The sequence below is a fragment of the Phalangium opilio genome, unplaced genomic scaffold (assembly GCF_054372755.1).
Source record: "Phalangium opilio isolate 3A_F unplaced genomic scaffold, DU_Popi_V2 ptg000209l_1, whole genome shotgun sequence".
In the NCBI taxonomy this organism is placed as follows: domain Eukaryota; kingdom Metazoa; phylum Arthropoda; class Arachnida; order Opiliones; family Phalangiidae; genus Phalangium; species Phalangium opilio.
In genome coordinates this window covers 5,975,326-5,994,610 of record NW_028324217.1, presented here as the reverse complement: position 1 = coordinate 5,994,610, position 19,285 = coordinate 5,975,326, and the positions used below count along the sequence as shown (strand labels likewise).

The window sequence follows — 19,285 nt, the reverse complement described above, 5'->3', positions numbered from 1 at the left end:
ATGGTAGAGTTTGCTGATGGAGTGTTCGAGTTTGTCAGACGCTGCAACCGAACGATTTTGTTTCAAATATTGTTCGACCAGATTCCCAAGAGAAGAATTAAATGAAGTTATAGATTCAAGGTTCTTTGAGGACATCGTTTCTAAATTGGCTGAAAACAAAGACGCTGTGTCTATTAAGATGGTAATTGATAGTATTGACCCCAAGAGTTATGCCAAGCATTTGTTATCTCCTGATCATCTTCGCATTAATGAAACGTTGGCTGCATACGATACGAATCTGTTGAAATATTACCTCGCTCGTACCGTTGTCAGTGAGAACTTGGCGAAAAAAACTTTAACATATTGAAGAATCCTGATTACTTTCTAGGTATGAAGGGAACCATTATTGGTATTTTAATTCAACTTTTCCCTCAGTTAGATCCCAATTGCGCAGATTAAGTTATTACAACGAGTGTAACTTAACACATACTTGTTATTTTTTTTGTTTTCTTTCAAATTGGTGCATTTGTTTTCTAAACAAAACAAGTTGTCGTTGAATTTTGTGCCGAAAATGTTTTTTCTTAAAAAAACTGCGCATTTTCAAATAAGTAATTTAGAATTGCGCGCAGTTGTAGTTACATTCTTACATAAATATTGTTTAGTGATTACACTGTAACAGAGGTTTTTTTCCTTTCAAAGCATTTTTTCATATTAACCTACACATGCTTATCATTTTTGTTATGTTCTTATTTGTTTCGTATTCATTAACTTTTTTTTTCAAATGCTACACAATTTTGTCAAACAAAGTTTTCAACTAATTTCATGTTCAAGAAATGATTTTTTTTTCCCGAAATCTATGGAATTTTAAATATTGCTATTGCACTTGTTACATTCTTTCAATAATTTTCTTTTGTACTCTTTAATGGAGACATAAATAAAAGATGGTAGTCGTGCGTTTTGAATTTTAATTTCGTGAAATCGAAACGCTGTTTCTGATAATACCAAAAACGGATTTATGGGATAAGAACGTCGGAGTTAGCGAATTCACTCCCCATCCTCGCATACTTTATTGAGAAACTTCGTCTGCTTATATTTTGACTCCACCCACAAATTCTGTATATAGCTACTTCTAGAGATCGAATTTGTGGGTGGAGTCAAAATATAAGCAGACGAAGTTTCTCAATAAAGTATGCGAGGATGGTACTAGAGGCTAAAGCTACGATCCGACGTTCTTATGCCATAAATCCGTTTTTGATAATACAACTATCTCTTTACAAGTAGCCACATCATATGATGTATATCTACAATGTGGCTAATTAGCCCTTTAATTATGGCTAATTTTCGTTTCAATTATTTTACAATAAAACTATAAAAGAGAAACTTTTGATACTTTGCACAAAAATAACAAGCCTTATTTTGCACATCTCATTAAAATTTCAAGATATTGAACCAGTATTTTCAAAATAAGTGCCAAAAAACAGTGTTCCTCCCATAGACGTGCATGTTAAAATCTGACTCTGATATTTCGAGTGAAAAAACCGAAAATTCCTGGTATGCGAGTTTACATAGGAAAAAATTCTTTAGACGGCGGGGCGTTTATTTCGCGTGCTACCAAAAGCGTGATCGAGTCGGCTGCGACCAAACAAAGCAGTCTTCTCTTTAGCCCGTCTACTTCAAAACCGCGGTAAAACGTACGTGAGTCCCGTGGGCCGTGAGTCCGTGACATGTCACTGAATATTGTCTATTAAAATCACGTCTTTAAATGTAATTAGGCCTAGTAAAGTATTGATCGAGTGTTCGGAATTGGCAACTTGCAAAGGTATTTATAATTACTCTGTTCTTAATTTACTTTTGTGGAGAAACCACGTTATAGAGGTTTATTTTGTGCTGGAAAACTTGGCGTTAGGGCGGAAATAGAGTCCTTTATCAAATTCTCATCCGTTTTCTAGAAGGAAATTAGAGCTTGTTTTGGGAGACATGTGGGGTGGCATTTCCTTTAATTTTGGCATTAACTTAAATATTTCAGTTGGTGTACTCGTTTAATTAGTATTTCATCATACTCTAACGTTTAACTATGACTGTTAAATGTATACATATTTTAAACCATTGTTTGAAGCTCTGAAGCTAGACAAATTGAAGATAATTATGGCTAATTTTCGTTTCAATTATTTTACAATAAAACTATAAAAGAGAAACTTTTGATACATTGCACAAAAATAACAAGCCTTATTTTGCACATCTCATTAAAATTTCAAGATATTGAACCAGTATTTACAAAATTAGGGTAAAAAAACGGTGTTCCTCCCATAGACGGGCATGTTAAAAGCTGACTCCTTTGATTTTTCGAGCGAAAAAACATAAAATTCCCCGTAAGCGCTTTTACATAGGAAAAAAATTCTTTGGACGGGCATCTATAGCGCGTGCATCCAAAAGCGTGATCGAGTCGGCTGTGACCAAAACAAACCGTCTTAGGAGTTCGTCTGCTTGAAAAAAAAAGGGGGGGAAACGTGACATGTCGCTGAATATTGTCTATTAAAATCACGTCGTTTAATGTAATTAGTAAAGTATTCTTCGAGTGTTCGGAATTTTCAACTTGCAAAGGTATTTATTATTACTTTGTTCTTAATTAACTTTTGTGCCGAAGCCACTTTATAGATGTTTATTTTGTGCTGGAAAACTACGTTTGAGCGGAAATAGAGTCCTTTGTCAAATCATAGCCCACTTGATCACGCGTGCAGCCAGCGTGCGTGATCAAGTGGGCTATGGTCAAATTCTCATCCGTTTTCTAGAAGGAAATTAGAGCTTGTTTTTGGAGAAATGTTGAGCGGCATTTCCTTTAATTTTGGCATTAACTTAAATATTTTAGTTGGGTACTCAGTTTTGTTAGTATTTCATTATACCCCAACGTTTTACTATGACTGTTTAATCCATACATATTTTAAACCGTTGTTTGAAGCTCTGAAGCTAGACAAATTGAAGATAATTGTCAGTAATTACAATTAACGGTAAAATAGTAGTATAGGGACCCCACGGATTTTTAAAAGTTTGCACTCATTTCTGATAGTAAATGAGGTGAGGAACACGATGCCGTTAAAATTTTCCACCGCAAATGATTTTAAAGTTTTTTTTTTCTTTCAAAATATGCCAATATACTATATGAAAATTGCAATATTTTGGAAAAGGACAAATCCTATAGGAACTGAACCTGAACCTAACTTAACCTAACCTAACCTAACCTAACCTAACCTAACCAAACCAAACCAAACCAAACCAAACCTAACCTAACCTAACCTGAACCTAAAATATCCCAAACATAATCTAAACAAGTGTATGCGCCCCAAATATCAAATATAAAAACAACCATAAGTAATATATCAATATGTGCTTTTTTTTTTAAAAAAAAATCATTTGCGGCGGAAAATTTTAACGGCATCGTGTTCCTCACCTCATTTTCTATCAGAAATGAGTACAAACTTTTAAAAATCCGTGGGGTCCCTATACTACCATTTGGCCCAATTAACTATGGGTACCATCGTGATGCCTTTTAGCCATCTATTTATCTATCTTCTTGCGAAATGCATAGAATTGTATTTTATTTTCAAAATCCCCTTTTTAATGTTTTATTTTGCAATGACTGCATTAATGCATGTTTTTTTGGTTTGGCATGGAAGAAATTCCTAATAACATCTAGTTCTTATTTAGGTTTTAGGTCAGTCGCATTGCAACAAAAGCCATAATTTCTGATGAATAGATTGAAGATTCATATCGAAAAAAAAAATTTAGTTAACACTATTACTCGCTATTGAAAATTTTGAAGATTCGATACATCAAGTATTTACAAATAGAGAATACGCCCATTTATTAAAACACGTATTGAACAATTCAAAATGGAGCTTGCCAGATTGCCTATGATTTCGCTACAACGCCAAGCCCTGACTAATTTCGCCTCGTTAATATGGGTTAGTGCAAATAAAAACTCCATACGATCTGATTCCTTCAACTGCGAGTCAACGAATGACAGTGCAAGTGCCGAATTGAAGAGCTCCGACTTAGCAAATTATATCAAAGAAATGACCATGATGATATTGAATGAAGTAGGATATGAAATATATGATTGGCTTTACGAAATTAAAGACGACGTCACTGACATTACCCTGGAACACCAAGTCTCCAATTTGAGCTGGACAGTTGAAGGCTCATTAAATCGACCCAAGATGGCCAGGTTACTACTAGAGAATCAAAGTGACCTTGATTGGTCATTCAGTTTTAAAATGGCATGCGTGTACTGTTTGGAGGATAAAGTTTGGGAACTGTGGCCACGAATCAAAGAAGAACAGGATTTAAACGATTTCAATGAACGAAATTTGATGATACAATACTGGATTTATAAACTAGGTGGGGTCTTGCTGGACCCACCGAATGGTTTCTTTTTAGACCCTTTGTTAGATGGCATGTCAGTTGATGTCAAATTTTTCGTCCGCGTTGTTTATGATTTAGAATTTAGAAAATCAACAGTAAAATTTCTGTTTAATAATTTAACTGAAGAAGAAAAAATTGAGGCCTTGGATATTATTTTTAGAAATTGGAATTATTATGACACAGACGACTTTCTCCAATTTTCAGAAGTATCAGGTTGGGGATATTTATTAAGTCAATTAAATTACACGCAAATGTGTGGATTAGTATCCGAATTTGAACCACCTGAAAAGTTATTGATGAACATATCAGACTTCGCGTGGCCAAATACACATATTGTAAAGGCATTGGACCATTGCATTGGCAAAATGAATGGCGCCATTGAAGCTACAAACGGCAACGATTTGGTGGAGTTTGCTGATGGAGCCTTCGAGTTTGTCAGACGCTACAACCGTGGGGTTTTGTTCAGATATTGTTGGACCAGATTCCCAAGAGAAGAATTAAATAAAGCTATCAGTTCAAAGTTCTTTATTACCATCATTTCTAAATTGCTTAACAACAAAGACGCTGTGTCTATTAAGATGGTAATTGATAGTATTGAGCCCAAGAGTTACGCCAAGAAATTGTTAACTCCTTATCATCTTCCCATTATCGAAACGTTGGCCACATACGATACGGATCTGTTGAAATATTACCTCACTCGTTTAGTTGTCAGTGAGAACTTGGCCAAAAACCTCCTTAAGAAATTGAACGACTCTAATTACTTACAATATATTAAGAAAACCACTACTGGTATTTTAATTCAGCTTTTTCCTGAGTTGGATCCCAATTGCTCAGATTAGGTTGTTAAAACGAGTGTAACCACACGCATATTTGTTATTTTTTCGTTCAAATTAGTGCATTTGTTTTCTAAACAAAAGGATTAGTCGTCGAGTTTTGTGCCAAGAATTATTTTTCTTAAAAACTGCGCATTTTTAAATAAGTAATTTAGAATTGCGCGCAGTTGTAGTTACATCCTTAACATAAATATTGTTTAGTGACTGTAACAGGGGAAAATTACTTTCAGGGGTTTTTTTTTCCAAAGCATTTTTTTCAAATTAACCCACACATGGTTATTACTTATCTTCATATTAGTTTCGTATTCAATGATTTTCTTTCAAAAGCTACACAATTTTTCAAAAGTAATATAGAATCACATACTAATTTTTTTTTTCAAATTTAGTTTTCTCTTATTTAGTGATTGTTGTATAAAGTTACTCGTTTTGTTGGGTTTTTTTTGTTCAAAGCTTTATTCCAAATAAACGAAGACATTTTTTTTGCTTTTTGGCCAAACAAAATTTTCAACTAATTTCATGTTCAAGAAATGTTTTTCTAAATTTCCGCGATTTTAAATGAGTCCCTTAAAATTGCGATTGTACTTGTTACATTTTTTCAATAATTTTCTTTTGTACTTTTTAATGGAGACATAAATAAAAGATGGTCTTCTTTGAACTTTTTGCGTTTGAATTTTAATTTCGTGAAATCGAAACGCTGACACTGATAATGCAACTATCTCTATACAAGTAGCCACATCGTATGATGTATGTCTACGATGTGGCTTTAAGTCCGACCTTCTTGTTGTAATACAAGTGCCACCTTTGACAGTATAAAATTTTTCGTTCGCCATTGATGAAAGAGGATTGTGGTAAGATGGTTATATATATTTTCGTTTGTTTGTGTTTTAAAAGGAAGAAAATTTTAATTGTAAGGTTGAACATTGCGTTTAAATTTGCAAGTAAGGCTAATAATTGCATTTAATTGTGCTAGGAAGGTTAAGAATTACATTAAATTGTGCAAGAAAGGTTAAGAATTGCATTTAATTGTGCTAGTAAGGTTAAGAAATTTTCATTTAATTGTGCTGGTAAGGTTAAGAATCGGATTTAATTGTGCTAGTAAGGTAGAAAATTCCATTAAGTATTTGACGAGAAACCAACGCACAGGAAAAGGGCTGCCATAATAGGAGAGTTCCCTCGCACCAGATGGAGCTCGCGTTCGCTAAACGCGGGAGGCTAGTCCACTCGCACCGCGGAGCTGTATTGTGCTTACACCTGCTTCTTGGCGTGAGAAAACTAGAATAGAACTATTTGCTATAAAACTTTGAAAAATCTGCACGATCATTTAAAAACTTCATTATAGCTCTCCCTAAAATTTCAAGAGATTCGAGCCAGTGAATGAGTGAAACCGAAGAAAACACATTAAAACCATTTGAAGATTAAGCCCTTTAATTATGGCTAATTTTCGTTTCAATTTTTTACAACAAAACTATAAAAGAGCAACTTTTGAAACTTTGAACAAAAATAACAAGCCTTATTTTGCACATCTCATTAAAATTTCAAGATATTTGAACCAGTATTTGGAAAATTAGGGCCAAAAAACGGTGTTCCTCCCATAGACGGGCATGTTAAAAGCTGACTCCTTTGATTTTCGAAGGAAAAAACCGAAAATTCCTGGTATGCGCTTTTACATAGGAAAAACATTCTTTGGACGGGCATGTATAGCGCGTGCATCCAAAAGCGTGATCGAGTCGGTTGTGACCAAACGAAGCCGTCTGCTTCAAAACCGCGGTAAAACGTGACATGTCGCTGAATATTGTGTTTTAAAAATCACGTCGTTTAATGTAATTAATAAAGTATTCCTCGAGTGTTCGGAATTAGCTACTTGCAAAGGTATTTAAAATTACTATATTCTTAATTAACTTTTGTGCTGAATCCACATAATAGATTATAGATGTTTATTTTGTGCTGGAAAACTATGTTTAGGGTTCTTTCTCAAATTTTCACAAGTTTTCAACAAGTAAATTATAGAAGCTATTTTTGGGAGGCATGTGGGGTGGCATTTCCTTTAATTTGGCATTAACTTAAATATGTTAGTTGAGTACTCGTTTAATTAGTATTTCATCATACTCTAACGTTTGACTATGGCTGTTAAATCCATACATATTTTAAACCATTGTTTGAAGCTCTGAAGCCAGACAAATTGAAGATAATTGTCGGTAACTACAATTAACTATGGGTACCATCATGATGCGTTTTAGCAATCTTTCTGCTTTGCAAATGCTTGGAGTTGTATATCATTTTAGAAATCCCTTTTTTTTTAATGTTTTATTTTGCTCAGGCTGCATTCATTCGTGTTTTATTTTGCTCAGGCTGCATGCATTCGTGTTTTATTTTGCTCAGGCTGCATGCATTCGTGTTTTATTTTGCTCAGGCTGCATGCATTCGTGTTTTATTTTGCTCAGGCTGCATGCATTCGTGTTTTATTTTGCAATGACTGCATTAATGCATGTTTTTTAGGTTGGCGTGGGAGTATTTCCTTATAACCTCTGGTTCTTATTTAGGTTTTAATTCAGTCGCATTTAAACAATAGCGGGAATTGCTAATGAATGGATTGAAGATAAATATAAAAAAAAATCGCTATTGAAAATTTTGAAGAATCGATACATCAAGTATTTATACATAGGGAATACGCCCATTTATTAGAAGCCGCATTGAACAATTCAAAATGGAGCTTGCAAAACTGCCTATGATTTCTGTACAACGCCAAGCCCTAACTAATTTCGCCTCGTTAATATGGGTTAGAGCAAACTCCATACGATATGATTCCTTCAACCACGAGTCAACAAATGACAGTGCAATTGCCGAATTGAAGCGTTCCAACATACCAACCCTTTTTAAAGAAATGACCCTGATGATATTGCCTGATGTTGGACGTGAAATATTTGCTTGGTTTTCCGAAATTAAAGGCTACGTCACTGACATTACCCTGGAACACCAAGTCTCCAATTTGAGTTGGACAGTTGAAGGCTCATTAAATCGACCCAAGATGGCCAGGCTAATACTAGAGAATCAAACTGACCTCGATTTCAGTTTTCACATGGCATGCACGTACTGTTTGGAGGATAAAGTTAGGGAACTGTGGCCGCGAATCAGAGAAGAACAGGATTTAGACGATTTCGATGAAGTAAATTCGATGGAACAAGGACATTTGATGGCACAATACTGGCTTTATAAACTAGACGGATACTTGCTGGGCCCGCTGGATATTTTCTTTTCAAACCCTTTGTTCGATGGAACGTCAATTGCTGTCAAATTTTTCGTCCGCGTTGTTTATGATTTAGAATTTAGAAATTCAACAGTAAATTTTCTGTTTAATAATTTAACTGAAGAAGAAAAATTTCAGGCCTTGGATATTATTTTTAAACAGTCGAAATATGCAATCAACGACCTTCTCCAACATTCAGAAGTATCACGTCCGGGATATTTATTGAGTCAATTAAATTACACGCAAATGTGTGCATTAGTATCCAAATTTGAACCACCTGAATATTTATTGACGAACATATCATACTTCGCGTGGCCCAATACACATATTCTAAGGGCATTAGACCATTACATTGGCAAAATGGAAGGCGCCGTTGAAGCTATAAACGGCAATGATTTGGTGGAGTTTGCTGATGGAGAGTTCGAGTTTGTCAGACGCTACAATCGTGGGGTTTTGTTCAGATATTGTTGGACCAGATTCCCAAGAGAAGTATTAAATGAAGTTATAGATTCAAGGTTCTTTGAGGACATCGTTTCTAAATTGGCTGAAAACAAAGACGCTGTGTCCATTAAAATGGTAATTGACAGCATTGAGCCCAAGAGTTATGCCAAGAATTTATCATCTCCTGATCATCTTCCCATTATCAAAACTTTGGCTGCATACGATACGAATCTGTTGAAATATTACCTCGCTCGTACCGTTGTCAGTGAGAACTTGGCCAAAAACCTCCTTAAGATATTGAACAATTTTTACTTTCAAGATATGATTACTGGTATTTTAATTCAGCTTTTTCCTGAGTTGGATCCCAATTGCTCAGAGTAAGTTGTTACGAGTCTAACTTCACGCATAATTGTTTACTTTTTTCGTTCAAATTAGTGCATTTGTTTTCCAAACAAAAGAAGTTGTCGTTGAATTTTGTACCAAGAATTATTTTTCTTAAAAACTGCGCATTTTTAACTAAGTAATTCAGAATTGCGCGCAGTTATAGTTACACCCTTACATAAATATTGTTTAGTGATTACACTGTGACAGGGGAAAGTTACTCCTATTGTCAGGTTTTTTTTTTTTTTTCAAAGCATTTTTTCATATTAATCCTCACATGGTTATCACTTGTGTTATCTTCGTATTAGTTCCGTATTCAATAATTTTCTTTCAAATGCTACGCAATTTTTAATATGTAATAAAGAATTGCATTTTGTTTTTCATACTTAGTTTTCGCTTATTTAGTGATTATTTTATAAAGTTACTCGTTTTGTTGGGTTTTCTTTCAAAGCTTTATTCCAAATAAAGGAACACATGTTTGTAGTTTTTATTGGCCAAACAAGGTTTTCAACTAATTTCATGTTCAAGAAATCTTTTTTCTAAATCTATGCAATTTTAAGTAAGTCCCTAAATATTGCTATTGTACTAGTTGCATTTTTTTTCAATAATTTTCTTTTGTACTCTTTAATGGAGACATAAATAAAAGATGGTAATCTTTGAAATTTTTTGCGTTTTGAATTTTAATTTCGTGAAATCGAAACACTGGCACTGATAATGCAACTATCTCTATAAAAGTAGCCACATCGTATGATGTATATCTACGATGTGGCTATTAGTCCGACCTTGTGCTGTAGTAGTCGTTGTGTCACATTATCGCCTTTGGTAGTATGGAAGTTTTCGTTCGCCATTGAAGGGAGGGATTGTGATATGGTGATGATATTTGTTCGCTTAAAAGGAAGGAGTTTTTAATCGTAAGGTTGCATTTAATTGTGCTAGTAAGGTTAAGAAACACATTTAACAGACCATTCCATTAAATACTTGAAGAGAAACCAACGCACAGGGGAAGGGCCGCCATATTAGGAGAGTTGTTCTCGCTAGATGGAACTCGCGTTCGCTAAACGCGGGAGGCTAGCCCACTTGCACCACAGACTCGGAGCTGTATTGTGCTTACACTGCCGCTTGCGGTGCTTCTTGGCGTGAGGGAACTAGAAAATAACTATTTGTTTTAAAACTTTGCAAGATCATTTAAAACCCTTCATTATACCTATCCCTAAAATTTCAAGAGATTCGAAACAGTGAAATCGAAGAAAACACATTAAAACCGTTTTAATTTCTTACAATAAAACTATAAAAGCGAAACTTTTGATGCTTTGCACCAAAATAAAAAACCTTATTTAGAAAATCTCATTAAAATTTCAAGAGATTTGAACTAGCATTTTCAAAATAAGTGCTAAAAAATGGTGTTCCTCCCATAGACGTGCATGTTAAAAGCTTATTCCTTTGATATTTCGAGCGAAAAAGCCGAAAATTCCTAGTATGCGAGTTTACATAGGAAACAATTCTTTGGGCGGGCCATGGAGAAAGGGCGAGGAGTCGAATTGAGTAGCGTTGCAAGGTCACTATGCGTAGTAAGTTTCACCCCCAAGTGGGAGAAAACCGTGGGGGATGGAATGGGGAAAGATTCTTGCACACTGTGGTAAAACCACCATGATGCTTCTTTGGCTACATTTATCACGCCCTCTCTCGACCATGTCTCGACTTAGCAAATTCAAAAGTGGCAACATGGTTCCAGGCTTCCATCGTTTTAGATAATAGCTTTGGCTTTTATACACGCAGTATATGCCCATATTCAAATAATTAATACGTGAAATATTACCTAATTCACAAAAAGCTTGCCTTCGTTCCTCCGTTGAAATCTACGCGCCACGAAGTAGTAGAAGGCAATTAAATTAAACCCGCCACCATGGTGCCACAGACGGCGCCAGTTAACTAGCTCACGTGTGTTTACCACGATGTGGATGATGCGACCCCCACTATTTCAACCCACCCCATCCTCCCGTTTTGTGGGAAATTATATCGCGGGTCGGGGCAGAGTTCGGCTCAAGATTTCGACTCCTTCCCCCTTTCTCCATGGGCGGGCGGAGCATTTATTTCGCGTGCATCCCCAAGCGTGATCAAGTCGGCTGTGACCAAACAAAGCAGTCTTGGCGATAGGGAACTATAAAATAACTCTTTGTTTTAAAACTTTGCACGATCATTTAAAACCCTTCATTATACCTATCCCTAAAATTTCAAGATATTCGAAACGGTGAAACCGAAGAAAACACGTTAAAACCGTTTTAATTTCTCAAAAAAAACTATAAAAGAGAAACTTTTGATGCTTTGCACCAAAATAGAAAACCTTATTTAGAAAATCTCATTAAAATTTCAAGAGATTTGAACTAGCATTTTCAAAATAAGTGCCAAAATAGGTGTTCCTCCCATAGAAGTGCAAGTTAAAAGCTTATTCCTTTGATATTTCGAGCGAAAAAACCGAAAATTCCTAGTATGCGAGTTTACATAGGAAACCATTCTTTGGGCGGATCATGGCGGGCGGGGCATTTATTTCGCGTGCATCCCCAAGCGTGATCGAGTCGGCTGTGACCAAACAAAGCAGTCTTCTCTTAGCCCGTCTGCTTCAAAACCGCGGTAAAACGTACGTGAGTCCCGTGGGCCGTGACATGTCACTGAATATTCTCTATTAAAATCACGTCTTTAAATGTAATTAGTAAAGTATTGATCGAGTGTTCGAAATTGGCAACTTGCAAAGGTATTTATAATTACTCTGTTCTTAATTTACTTTTGTTCCGAAACCACGTTATAGATGTTTATTTTTTGCTGGAAAACTTGGCGTTAGGGCGGAGAGTTCGACATTCTCAAATTTTCATCCATTTTCTCAAAGAAATTATAGCTTGTTGTGGGAGGCATGTTGGGTGGCGTTTCCTTTAATTGGCATTAACTTAAATATGTTAGTTGGGTACTCGTTTAATTGGTATTTCATCATACTCTAACGTTTTACTGTGGCTGTTAAATGCATACATATTTTAAACCATTGTTTGAATCCCTGAAGCTAGACAAATTGAAGATGATTTTATCGAATTACAATTAACTGGAGGTACCATCGTGATGCGTTTTAGCAATCTATCTTCTTGCAAGATGCATGGAGTTGTATTTCATTTTAGAAATCTCTTTTGGAATGTTTTATTTTGCTCTTGCTGCATGCATTCATGTTTTATTTAGCGATGACTGCATTAACGCATGTTTTTTTTTGCTTTTGCATGGAAGAAATAACCTCTAGTTCTTATTTAGATTTTATGGTTTTAGGTCAGTCGCATTGCAACAAAAGCGATAATTTCTGATGAATAAGATTGAAGATTCATATCGAAAAAAAAATTGGTTAACACTATTACTCGCTATTGGAAATTTGAAGATTCGATACATCAAGTATTTACGCATAGGGAATACGCCCTTTTATTAAAAGCCGTATTGAACAATTCAAAATGGAGCTTGCCAAATTGCCTATGATTTCGCTACAACGCCAAGCCTTGACTAATTTCGCCTCGTCAGTATGGGTTAGAGCAAATAAACAATACTTGGAACTTCCTTTAATGGAAATCAATTCAATGAACGACCGAGCAATTGCCGAGCTGAAGCACTCCGACTTAGCAAAACATATTAAAGAAATGACCATGGTGATATTGGATGAAGTAGGACGTGAAATATTTTATTGGCTTTCCGAAATCAAAAACCACGTCACTGACATTACCCTGGAACACCAAGTCTCCAATTTGAGCTGGACTGTTGAAGGCTCATTAAATCGACCCAAGATGACCAGGTTACTACTAGAGAATCAAACTGACCTTGATTTGTCATTCAGTTTTAAAATGGCATGCATTTACTGTTTGGAGGATAAAATTAGGGAACTGTGGCCACGAATCAGAGAAGAACGGCAGTTAAAAGATTTCAAATATGAAAATTTGATGGTACAATACTGGATTTATAAACTAGACGGACACTTGCTGGACCCGCCGGATAGTGACTTTTTAAACCCTTTGTTTGTTGGAACGTCAATTGATGTCCAATTTTTCGTCAGGGTCGCTGAGAGTTATAAATTAGGAAAATCAACAGATAAATTTCGGTTTAATAATTTAAGTGAGGAAGAAAAAATTCAAGCCTTGGATATTATTTTTAAACCATCGATTTATTCAAGAGAAGACATTCTAAAATTTTCAGGAGCACCAGGTCTGGGATATTTATTGAGTCAATTAAATTACACGCAAATGTGTGCATTAGTATCCGAATTTGAACCACCTGAAGAGTTATTGATGAACATATCATACTTCGCGTGGCCAAATACACATATTCTAGAGGCATTGGACCATTACATTGGCAAAATGAATGGCGCCATTGAAGCTACAAACGGCAACGATTTGGTGGAGTTTGCTGATGGAGCCTTCGAGTTTGTCAGATGCTACAACAGTAAGATTTTGTTCAGATATTGTTGGACCAGATTCCCAAGAGAAGAATTAAATAAAGCTATCAGTTCAAAGTTCTTTATTACCATCATTTCTAAATTGCTTAACAACAAAGACGCTGTGTCTATTAAGATGGTAATTGATAGTATTGACCCCGAGAGTTATGCCAAGAAGTTGTTATCTTATTATCATCTTCTCATTATCAAAACTTTGGCTGCATACGATACGGATCTGTTGAAATATTACCTCGCTCGTACCGTTGTCAGTGAGAACTTGGCCAAAAATCTCCTTAAGAAATTTAACAATTTTTACTTTCAAGATATGATTACTGGTATTTTAATTCAGCTTTTTCCTGAGTTGGATCCCAATTGCTCAGATTAAGTTGTTTCGAGTGTAACTTCACGCATATTTGTTTATTTTTTTCGTTCAAATTAATGCATTTTTTTTCTAAACAAAAGGAGTTGTCTTTGAATTTTGTGCCGAAAATTATTTTTCTTAAAAAAACTGCGCATTTTCAAATAAGTAATTTAGAATTGCGCGCAGTTGTAGTTACATCCTTAACACAAATATTGTTTTTGATTACACTGTAACAGGGGAAAATTACTTTCAGGGGTTTTTTTTCCAAAGCATTTTTTCAAATTAACCCACACATGGTTATCACTTATCTTCGTATTAGATTCGTATTCAAGAATTTTCTTTCAAAATTTACAAAATTTAAAAAAAGTAATATAGAATTACATGACAATATTTTTGTCATACTTAGTTTTCTCTTATTATTTAGCGATTATTTTATAAAGTTACTAGTTTTGCTGGGTTTTTGTTCAAAGCTTTATTCCAAATAAACGTACACATGTTTGTAGTTTTTATTTAACCAAAAAAGTTTTCAATTAATTTCATGTTCAAGAAATGTTTTTCTAAATCTACGCAATTTTAAATAAGTCCCTTAAAATTGCTATTGTAATTGTTACATTTTTCAATAATTTTCTTTTGTACTCTTTAATGGAGACATAAATAAAAGATGGTCTTCTTTGAAAGTTTTTGCGTTTTGAATTTTAATTTGTGAAATCGAAACGCTGACACTGATAATGCAACTATCTCTATATAAGTAGCCACATCGTATGATGTATATCGAAGATGTGGCTATTAGTCCGACCTCCCTGTAGTAGTCGTGTCACATTATAGCCTTTGATAGTATGGAAGTTTTCGTTCGCCAGCTAGTGAAGGGAGAGGATTGTGGTAATGTGATGATATTTTTTAGCTTGTTTGTGTTTTAAAAGGAAGGAGTTTTTAATCGTAAGGTTGCATTTAATTGTGCTAGTAAGGTTAAGAATTGCATTTAACAGACCATTCCATTAAATACTTGCCGAGAAACCAGCGCAGAGGGGAAGGACCGCCATATTAGAAGAGTTGTTCTCGCTAGATGGAGCTCGCGTTCGCTAAACGCTTGAGGCTAGTCCACTTGCACCAAGGAGCTGTATTGTGCTTGCACGGCTTCTTGGCGTGAGTCTTGAGAAAACTAGAAACGAACTATTTGTTTTAAAACTTTGAAACTTTTCACGATCATTTAAAAACCTTCATTATACCTCTCCCTAAAATTTCAAGAGATTCGAACCAGTGAAACCGAAGAAAACACATTGAAACCGTTTGAAGACAGTGACTAACCTCTTTAATTAAGGTTAATTTTCGTTTTAATTTTTTTACAATAAAATTATAAAAGAGAAACTTTTGAAACTTTGCACAAAAATAACAAACCTTATTTAAAACATCTCATTTAGATTTCAAGAGATTTGAACTTGTAATTTCAAAATAAGAGCCAAAAACCGGTGTTCCTCCCATAGACGGGCATGTTAAAAACTGACTCCTTGGATTTTTCGAGGGAATAAAACGAAAGTTCCTGGTACACGCTTTTACATAGGAAAGAAATTATTTGGACGGGTATCTATCAGGCTGGGAAATAGCACACTTCCTCTGGTCCAAAACCAGTTTATTAATTGCTTCTACTAGTTTTTTAATTCAAGAAGTGGGGGTTACTGGTCCTTGGGACCAGTTTATTAATTGCAAATCTATTGGAGAGTAAAGGCTGGGACCAGTCCGGAGACCAGTAAATGATTTCAGACACTAGGGGGTCACTGGTCCAAAGGACTAGTTTAAAAAATATCCTTATTTCCCAGCCTGTTATCTATAGTGCGTGCAGTCAAAAGCGTGATCGAGTCGGCTGTGATCAAACAAAGCCGTCTTAGATCGTCTGCTTCAAAACCTCGGGAGAAGTGGAGAACGTGATATGTCGCTGTTTTAAAAATCACGTCGTTTAATGTAATTAGGCCTAGTAAAGTATTCATCGAGTGTTCGGAATTGGCAACTTGCAAAGGTATTTATAATTACTCTGTTCTTAATTTACTCTTGTGGCGAAACCACATTATAGAGGTTTATTTTGTGCTGGAAAACTTTGCGTTTGGGCGGGGAGTTCTTTCTCAAATCATAGCCGACTTCAAATTTTCATCCATTTTCTAGAAGGAAATTAACGAATGGCTAAAAGTGCGCCTCTTTTTAGGGTAGAAAGAAACTAAAAATAATAATTTTTTGGAAAAGGTGGCAATAAACAAGCTAATTAGCCATAATTTGGAAGGGTACCAATAATTAGGGGTAAAAACATATTCTATTTAGTAAAATTTTGGAAAAGGGGAAATTTATTCAGTTGATAAAACTTGATAATAACAAAAACAGGCGCACATTTAGCCGCTCATGGAAATTATAGCTTGTTTTGGGGGGCATGTAGGGTGGCATTTCCTTTAATTGGCATTAACTTAAATATGTTAGTTGGGTACTCGTTTAATTAGTATTTCATCATACCCTAACGTTTGACTGGGGCTGTTAATGCATACATATTTTAAACCCTTGTTTGAAGCTCTGAAGTTAGACAAATTGAAGATAATTGTCGGTAATTACAATTAACTATTGGTACCATCGTGATGCGTTTTAGCATTGCTAAGCAATCTATCTCCTTGCAAGATGTAAGGATTTGTATTTCATTTTAGAAATCCCTTTTTTAATGTTTCATTTTGCTCTGGCTGCATGCATTTGTGTTTTATTTTACAATGACTGCATTAATGCATGTTTTTTGGTTTGGCGTGGGACAATTTCCTTATAACCTCTAGTTCTTATTTAGGTTTTATTGTTCTAGGCAAGTCGCATTTAAACAAAAGCGAGGATTTCTGATGAATAGATTACGGATTTTTATCCAAAAAATTTAGTTAAAACTATTACTCGCTATTGAAAGTTTTGAAGATTCGATATATCAATTATTTACACATAGGGAATACGCCCATTTATTTATTGAATGATTCAAAATGGAGCTTGCCAAGCTGCCTATGATTTCTCTACAACGCCAAGCCCTAACTAATTTCGCCTCGTCAGTATGGGTTAGAGCAAACAAAAACTCCATACGATATGATTCCTTCAACAGCGAGTCAACGAATGACAGTGCAATTGCCGAATTGAATCGTTCCAACATACCAACACTTTTTAAAGAAATGACCATGATAATATTGACTGATGTAGGACATGAAATAATTAATTGGCTTTCCGAAATTGAAGACAACGTCACTGACATTACCCTGGAACACCAAGTCTCCAATTTGAGTTGGACAGTTGAAGGCTCATTAAATCGACCCAAGATGGCCAGGCTACTACTAGATAATCAAACTGACCTCGATTGGTCATTCAGTTTTAAAATGGCGTCCGAATACTGTGTGGAGGATAAAGTTAGAGAACTGTGGCCACGGATCAGAGAAGAAATGAAGTTAAACGATATCGATGCAGATGAAAATTTGATGGTACAATACTGGATTTATAAACTAGAAGGGCTTTGGCTGGACCCACCGGATTTATTCTTTGTAGACCCTTTGTTAGATGGAACTTCAATTGATGTCCAATTTTTCGCCAGGGTTGCTCATTGTTATGATTTTACAAAATCAACAGTAAAATTTCTGTTTAATAATTTAACTGAAGAAGAAAAAATTGAGGCCTTGGATATTCTTTTTAAACCATCGAATTATGACAGAGACGACTTTCACCAATTTTCAGAAGTATTAGGTCCGGGATATTTATTGAGTCAATTAAATTACACGCAAATGTGTGAATTAGTATCCGAATTTCAACTACATGAAGAGTTATTAAGGAACATATCATACTTGGCGTGGCCAAATACACATATTCTAGAGGCATTGGACCATTGCATTGGCAAAATGGAAGGCGCCGTTGAAGCTACAAACTGTAATGATTTGGTAGAGTTTGCTGATGGAGCCTTCGAGTTTGTCAGACGTTACAACCGAACGATTTTATTCAGATATTGTTGGACCAGATTCCCAAGAGAAGAATTAAATAAAGCTATCGATTCAAGGTTCTTTGATGACATCATTTCTAAATTGACTCGCAACAAAGACGCTGTGTCCATTAAAATGGTTATTGATAGTATTGACCCTAAGAGTTATTCCAGGAATTTGTTATCTGATTATCATCTTTCCATTATCGAAACGTTGGCTGCATACGATACGAATCTGTTGAAATATTACCTGGCTCGTACCGTTGTCAGTATGAACTTGGCCAAAAACCTCCTTAAGATGATGAAGATGGACTTTGAAGACTTACAACCTATTAAGGAAACCACTACTGGTATTTTAATTCAGCTTTTTCCTGAGTTGGATCCCAATTGCGCCAATTAAGTTGTTACAACGAGTGTAACTTCACACATATTTATTTTTTTCGTTGAAATTAGTGCGTTTGTTTTGTAAAAAAAACAAGTGGTTGTTGAATTTTGTGCAGTTGTAGTTACATCCTTACATAAATATTGTTTAGTGATTACACTGTGACAACGGAAAGTTACTCCTATTTTCATGGGTTTTTTTTTTTCAAAGCATTTTTTCAAATTAACCCACACATGGTTATCACTTGTGTTATCTTCCTATTAGTTCGGTATTCAATAATTTTCTTTCAAATCCTACACATTTTTAATAAGTAAAATAGTATCGCATGACAATTTTTTTTCATACTTAGTTTTCTCTTATTATTTAACGATTATTTTATAAAGTTACTCGTTTTGTTGGGTTTTTGTTCAAAACTTTATTCCAAATAAACGAACACATTTGTTGCTTTTATTGGCCAAACAAAGTTTTCAACTAGTTTCATGTTCAAGAAATGTTTTTCTAAATTTACGCAATTTTAAATAAGTCCCTTAAAGTTGCTATTGTACTTGTTAGATTATTTCAATAATTTTGTTTTGTACTCTGGAGACATGAATAAAATATGGTCTTCTTAGAAAATTTTTCGTTTTGAATTTTAATTTTTTAATTTCGTGAAATCGAAACGCTGACACTTAAAATGCAACTATCTCTATACAAGTAGCAACATCGTATGATGCGCATCTACGATGTGGCTATTAGTCCGACCAAATGTGGATGGTCCGACTTTTCTGTAATAGTCGTTGTGCCACATTATCGCCTTTGGTAGTATAAAATTTTCCGTTTTTATTGAAGGGA

At 35.1% G+C, this 19,285-nt stretch overlaps 5 protein-coding genes and 1 long non-coding RNA gene across 10 annotated transcripts in view; 5 read left to right on the top strand and 1 right to left on the bottom strand.

The window, feature by feature from the left end:
* The first annotated feature begins 1,457 nt into the window (after positions 1–1,457).
* LOC149618677 (uncharacterized) lies at positions 1,458–5,850 on the top strand. 4 transcript variants are annotated; one of them, XM_089854241.1, is made up of 2 exons: positions 1,458–1,798; positions 3,682–5,850. In XM_089854241.1, exon 2 carries the CDS (start codon positions 3,867–3,869, stop codon positions 5,235–5,237), a length of 1,371 nt encoding a protein of 456 aa, XP_089710367.1. In that variant the 5' UTR covers positions 1,458–1,798; positions 3,682–3,866; the 3' UTR covers positions 5,238–5,850. The 4 variants fall into 4 exon arrangements, with proteins under 4 accessions (XP_089710367.1, XP_089710368.1, XP_089710365.1 ...); XM_089854242.1 differs by lacking the exon at positions 1,458–1,798 and adding an exon at positions 2,446–2,580 and having other exon boundaries at positions 3,944–5,850; XM_089854239.1 differs by lacking the exon at positions 1,458–1,798 and adding an exon at positions 2,446–2,580.
* Positions 5,851–7,084: 1,234 nt separating this feature from the next.
* LOC149618676 (uncharacterized) lies at positions 7,085–9,630 on the top strand. The gene is made up of 2 exons (XM_089854244.1): positions 7,085–7,100; positions 8,013–9,630. Exon 2 carries the CDS (start codon positions 8,113–8,115, stop codon positions 9,295–9,297), a length of 1,185 nt encoding a protein of 394 aa, XP_089710370.1. The 5' UTR covers positions 7,085–7,100; positions 8,013–8,112; the 3' UTR covers positions 9,298–9,630.
* Positions 7,239–19,285, top strand: part of LOC149618667 (uncharacterized) — a 70,719-nt gene continuing 58,672 nt past the window's right edge. The window contains exon 1 of the mRNA XM_089854231.1: positions 7,239–7,299. The gene's annotated coding sequence lies outside the window, so the exon portion shown is untranslated. The remainder of the gene's footprint in view (positions 7,300–19,285) is intronic.
* On the top strand, positions 11,837–14,709 carry LOC149618675 (uncharacterized). Its single transcript, XM_089854243.1, has 2 exons — positions 11,837–12,046; positions 12,601–14,709. The coding sequence occupies exon 2, from the start codon at positions 12,777–12,779 to the stop codon at positions 14,130–14,132; it is 1,356 nt and encodes a 451-aa protein (XP_089710369.1). The 5' UTR covers positions 11,837–12,046; positions 12,601–12,776; the 3' UTR covers positions 14,133–14,709.
* Positions 14,251–15,499, bottom strand: LOC149618674 (uncharacterized). 2 transcript variants are annotated; one of them, XR_016375209.1, is made up of 3 exons: positions 15,335–15,490; positions 15,116–15,267; positions 14,251–14,965 (listed from the first exon to the last, which is right to left on the bottom strand). It is a non-coding gene; the product is annotated as an uncharacterized LOC149618674 (long non-coding RNA). The 2 variants fall into 2 exon arrangements; XR_016375208.1 differs by having other exon boundaries at positions 14,251–15,267; positions 15,335–15,499.
* On the top strand, positions 15,542–19,069 carry LOC149618673 (uncharacterized). Its single transcript, XM_089854238.1, has 2 exons — positions 15,542–16,119; positions 17,065–19,069. Exon 2 carries the CDS (start codon positions 17,099–17,101, stop codon positions 18,470–18,472), a length of 1,374 nt encoding a protein of 457 aa, XP_089710364.1. The 5' UTR covers positions 15,542–16,119; positions 17,065–17,098; the 3' UTR covers positions 18,473–19,069.

Coding starts and splice junctions, on each gene's coding strand:
- LOC149618676 (XM_089854244.1), top strand. CDS start 8,113: ATGACCCTGATGATATTGCCTGATGTTGGACGTGAAATATTTGCTTGG.
- LOC149618677 (XM_089854241.1), top strand. CDS start 3,867: ATGGAGCTTGCCAGATTGCCTATGATTTCGCTACAACGCCAAGCCCTG.
- LOC149618673 (XM_089854238.1), top strand. CDS start 17,099: ATGGAGCTTGCCAAGCTGCCTATGATTTCTCTACAACGCCAAGCCCTA.
- LOC149618675 (XM_089854243.1), top strand. CDS start 12,777: ATGGAGCTTGCCAAATTGCCTATGATTTCGCTACAACGCCAAGCCTTG.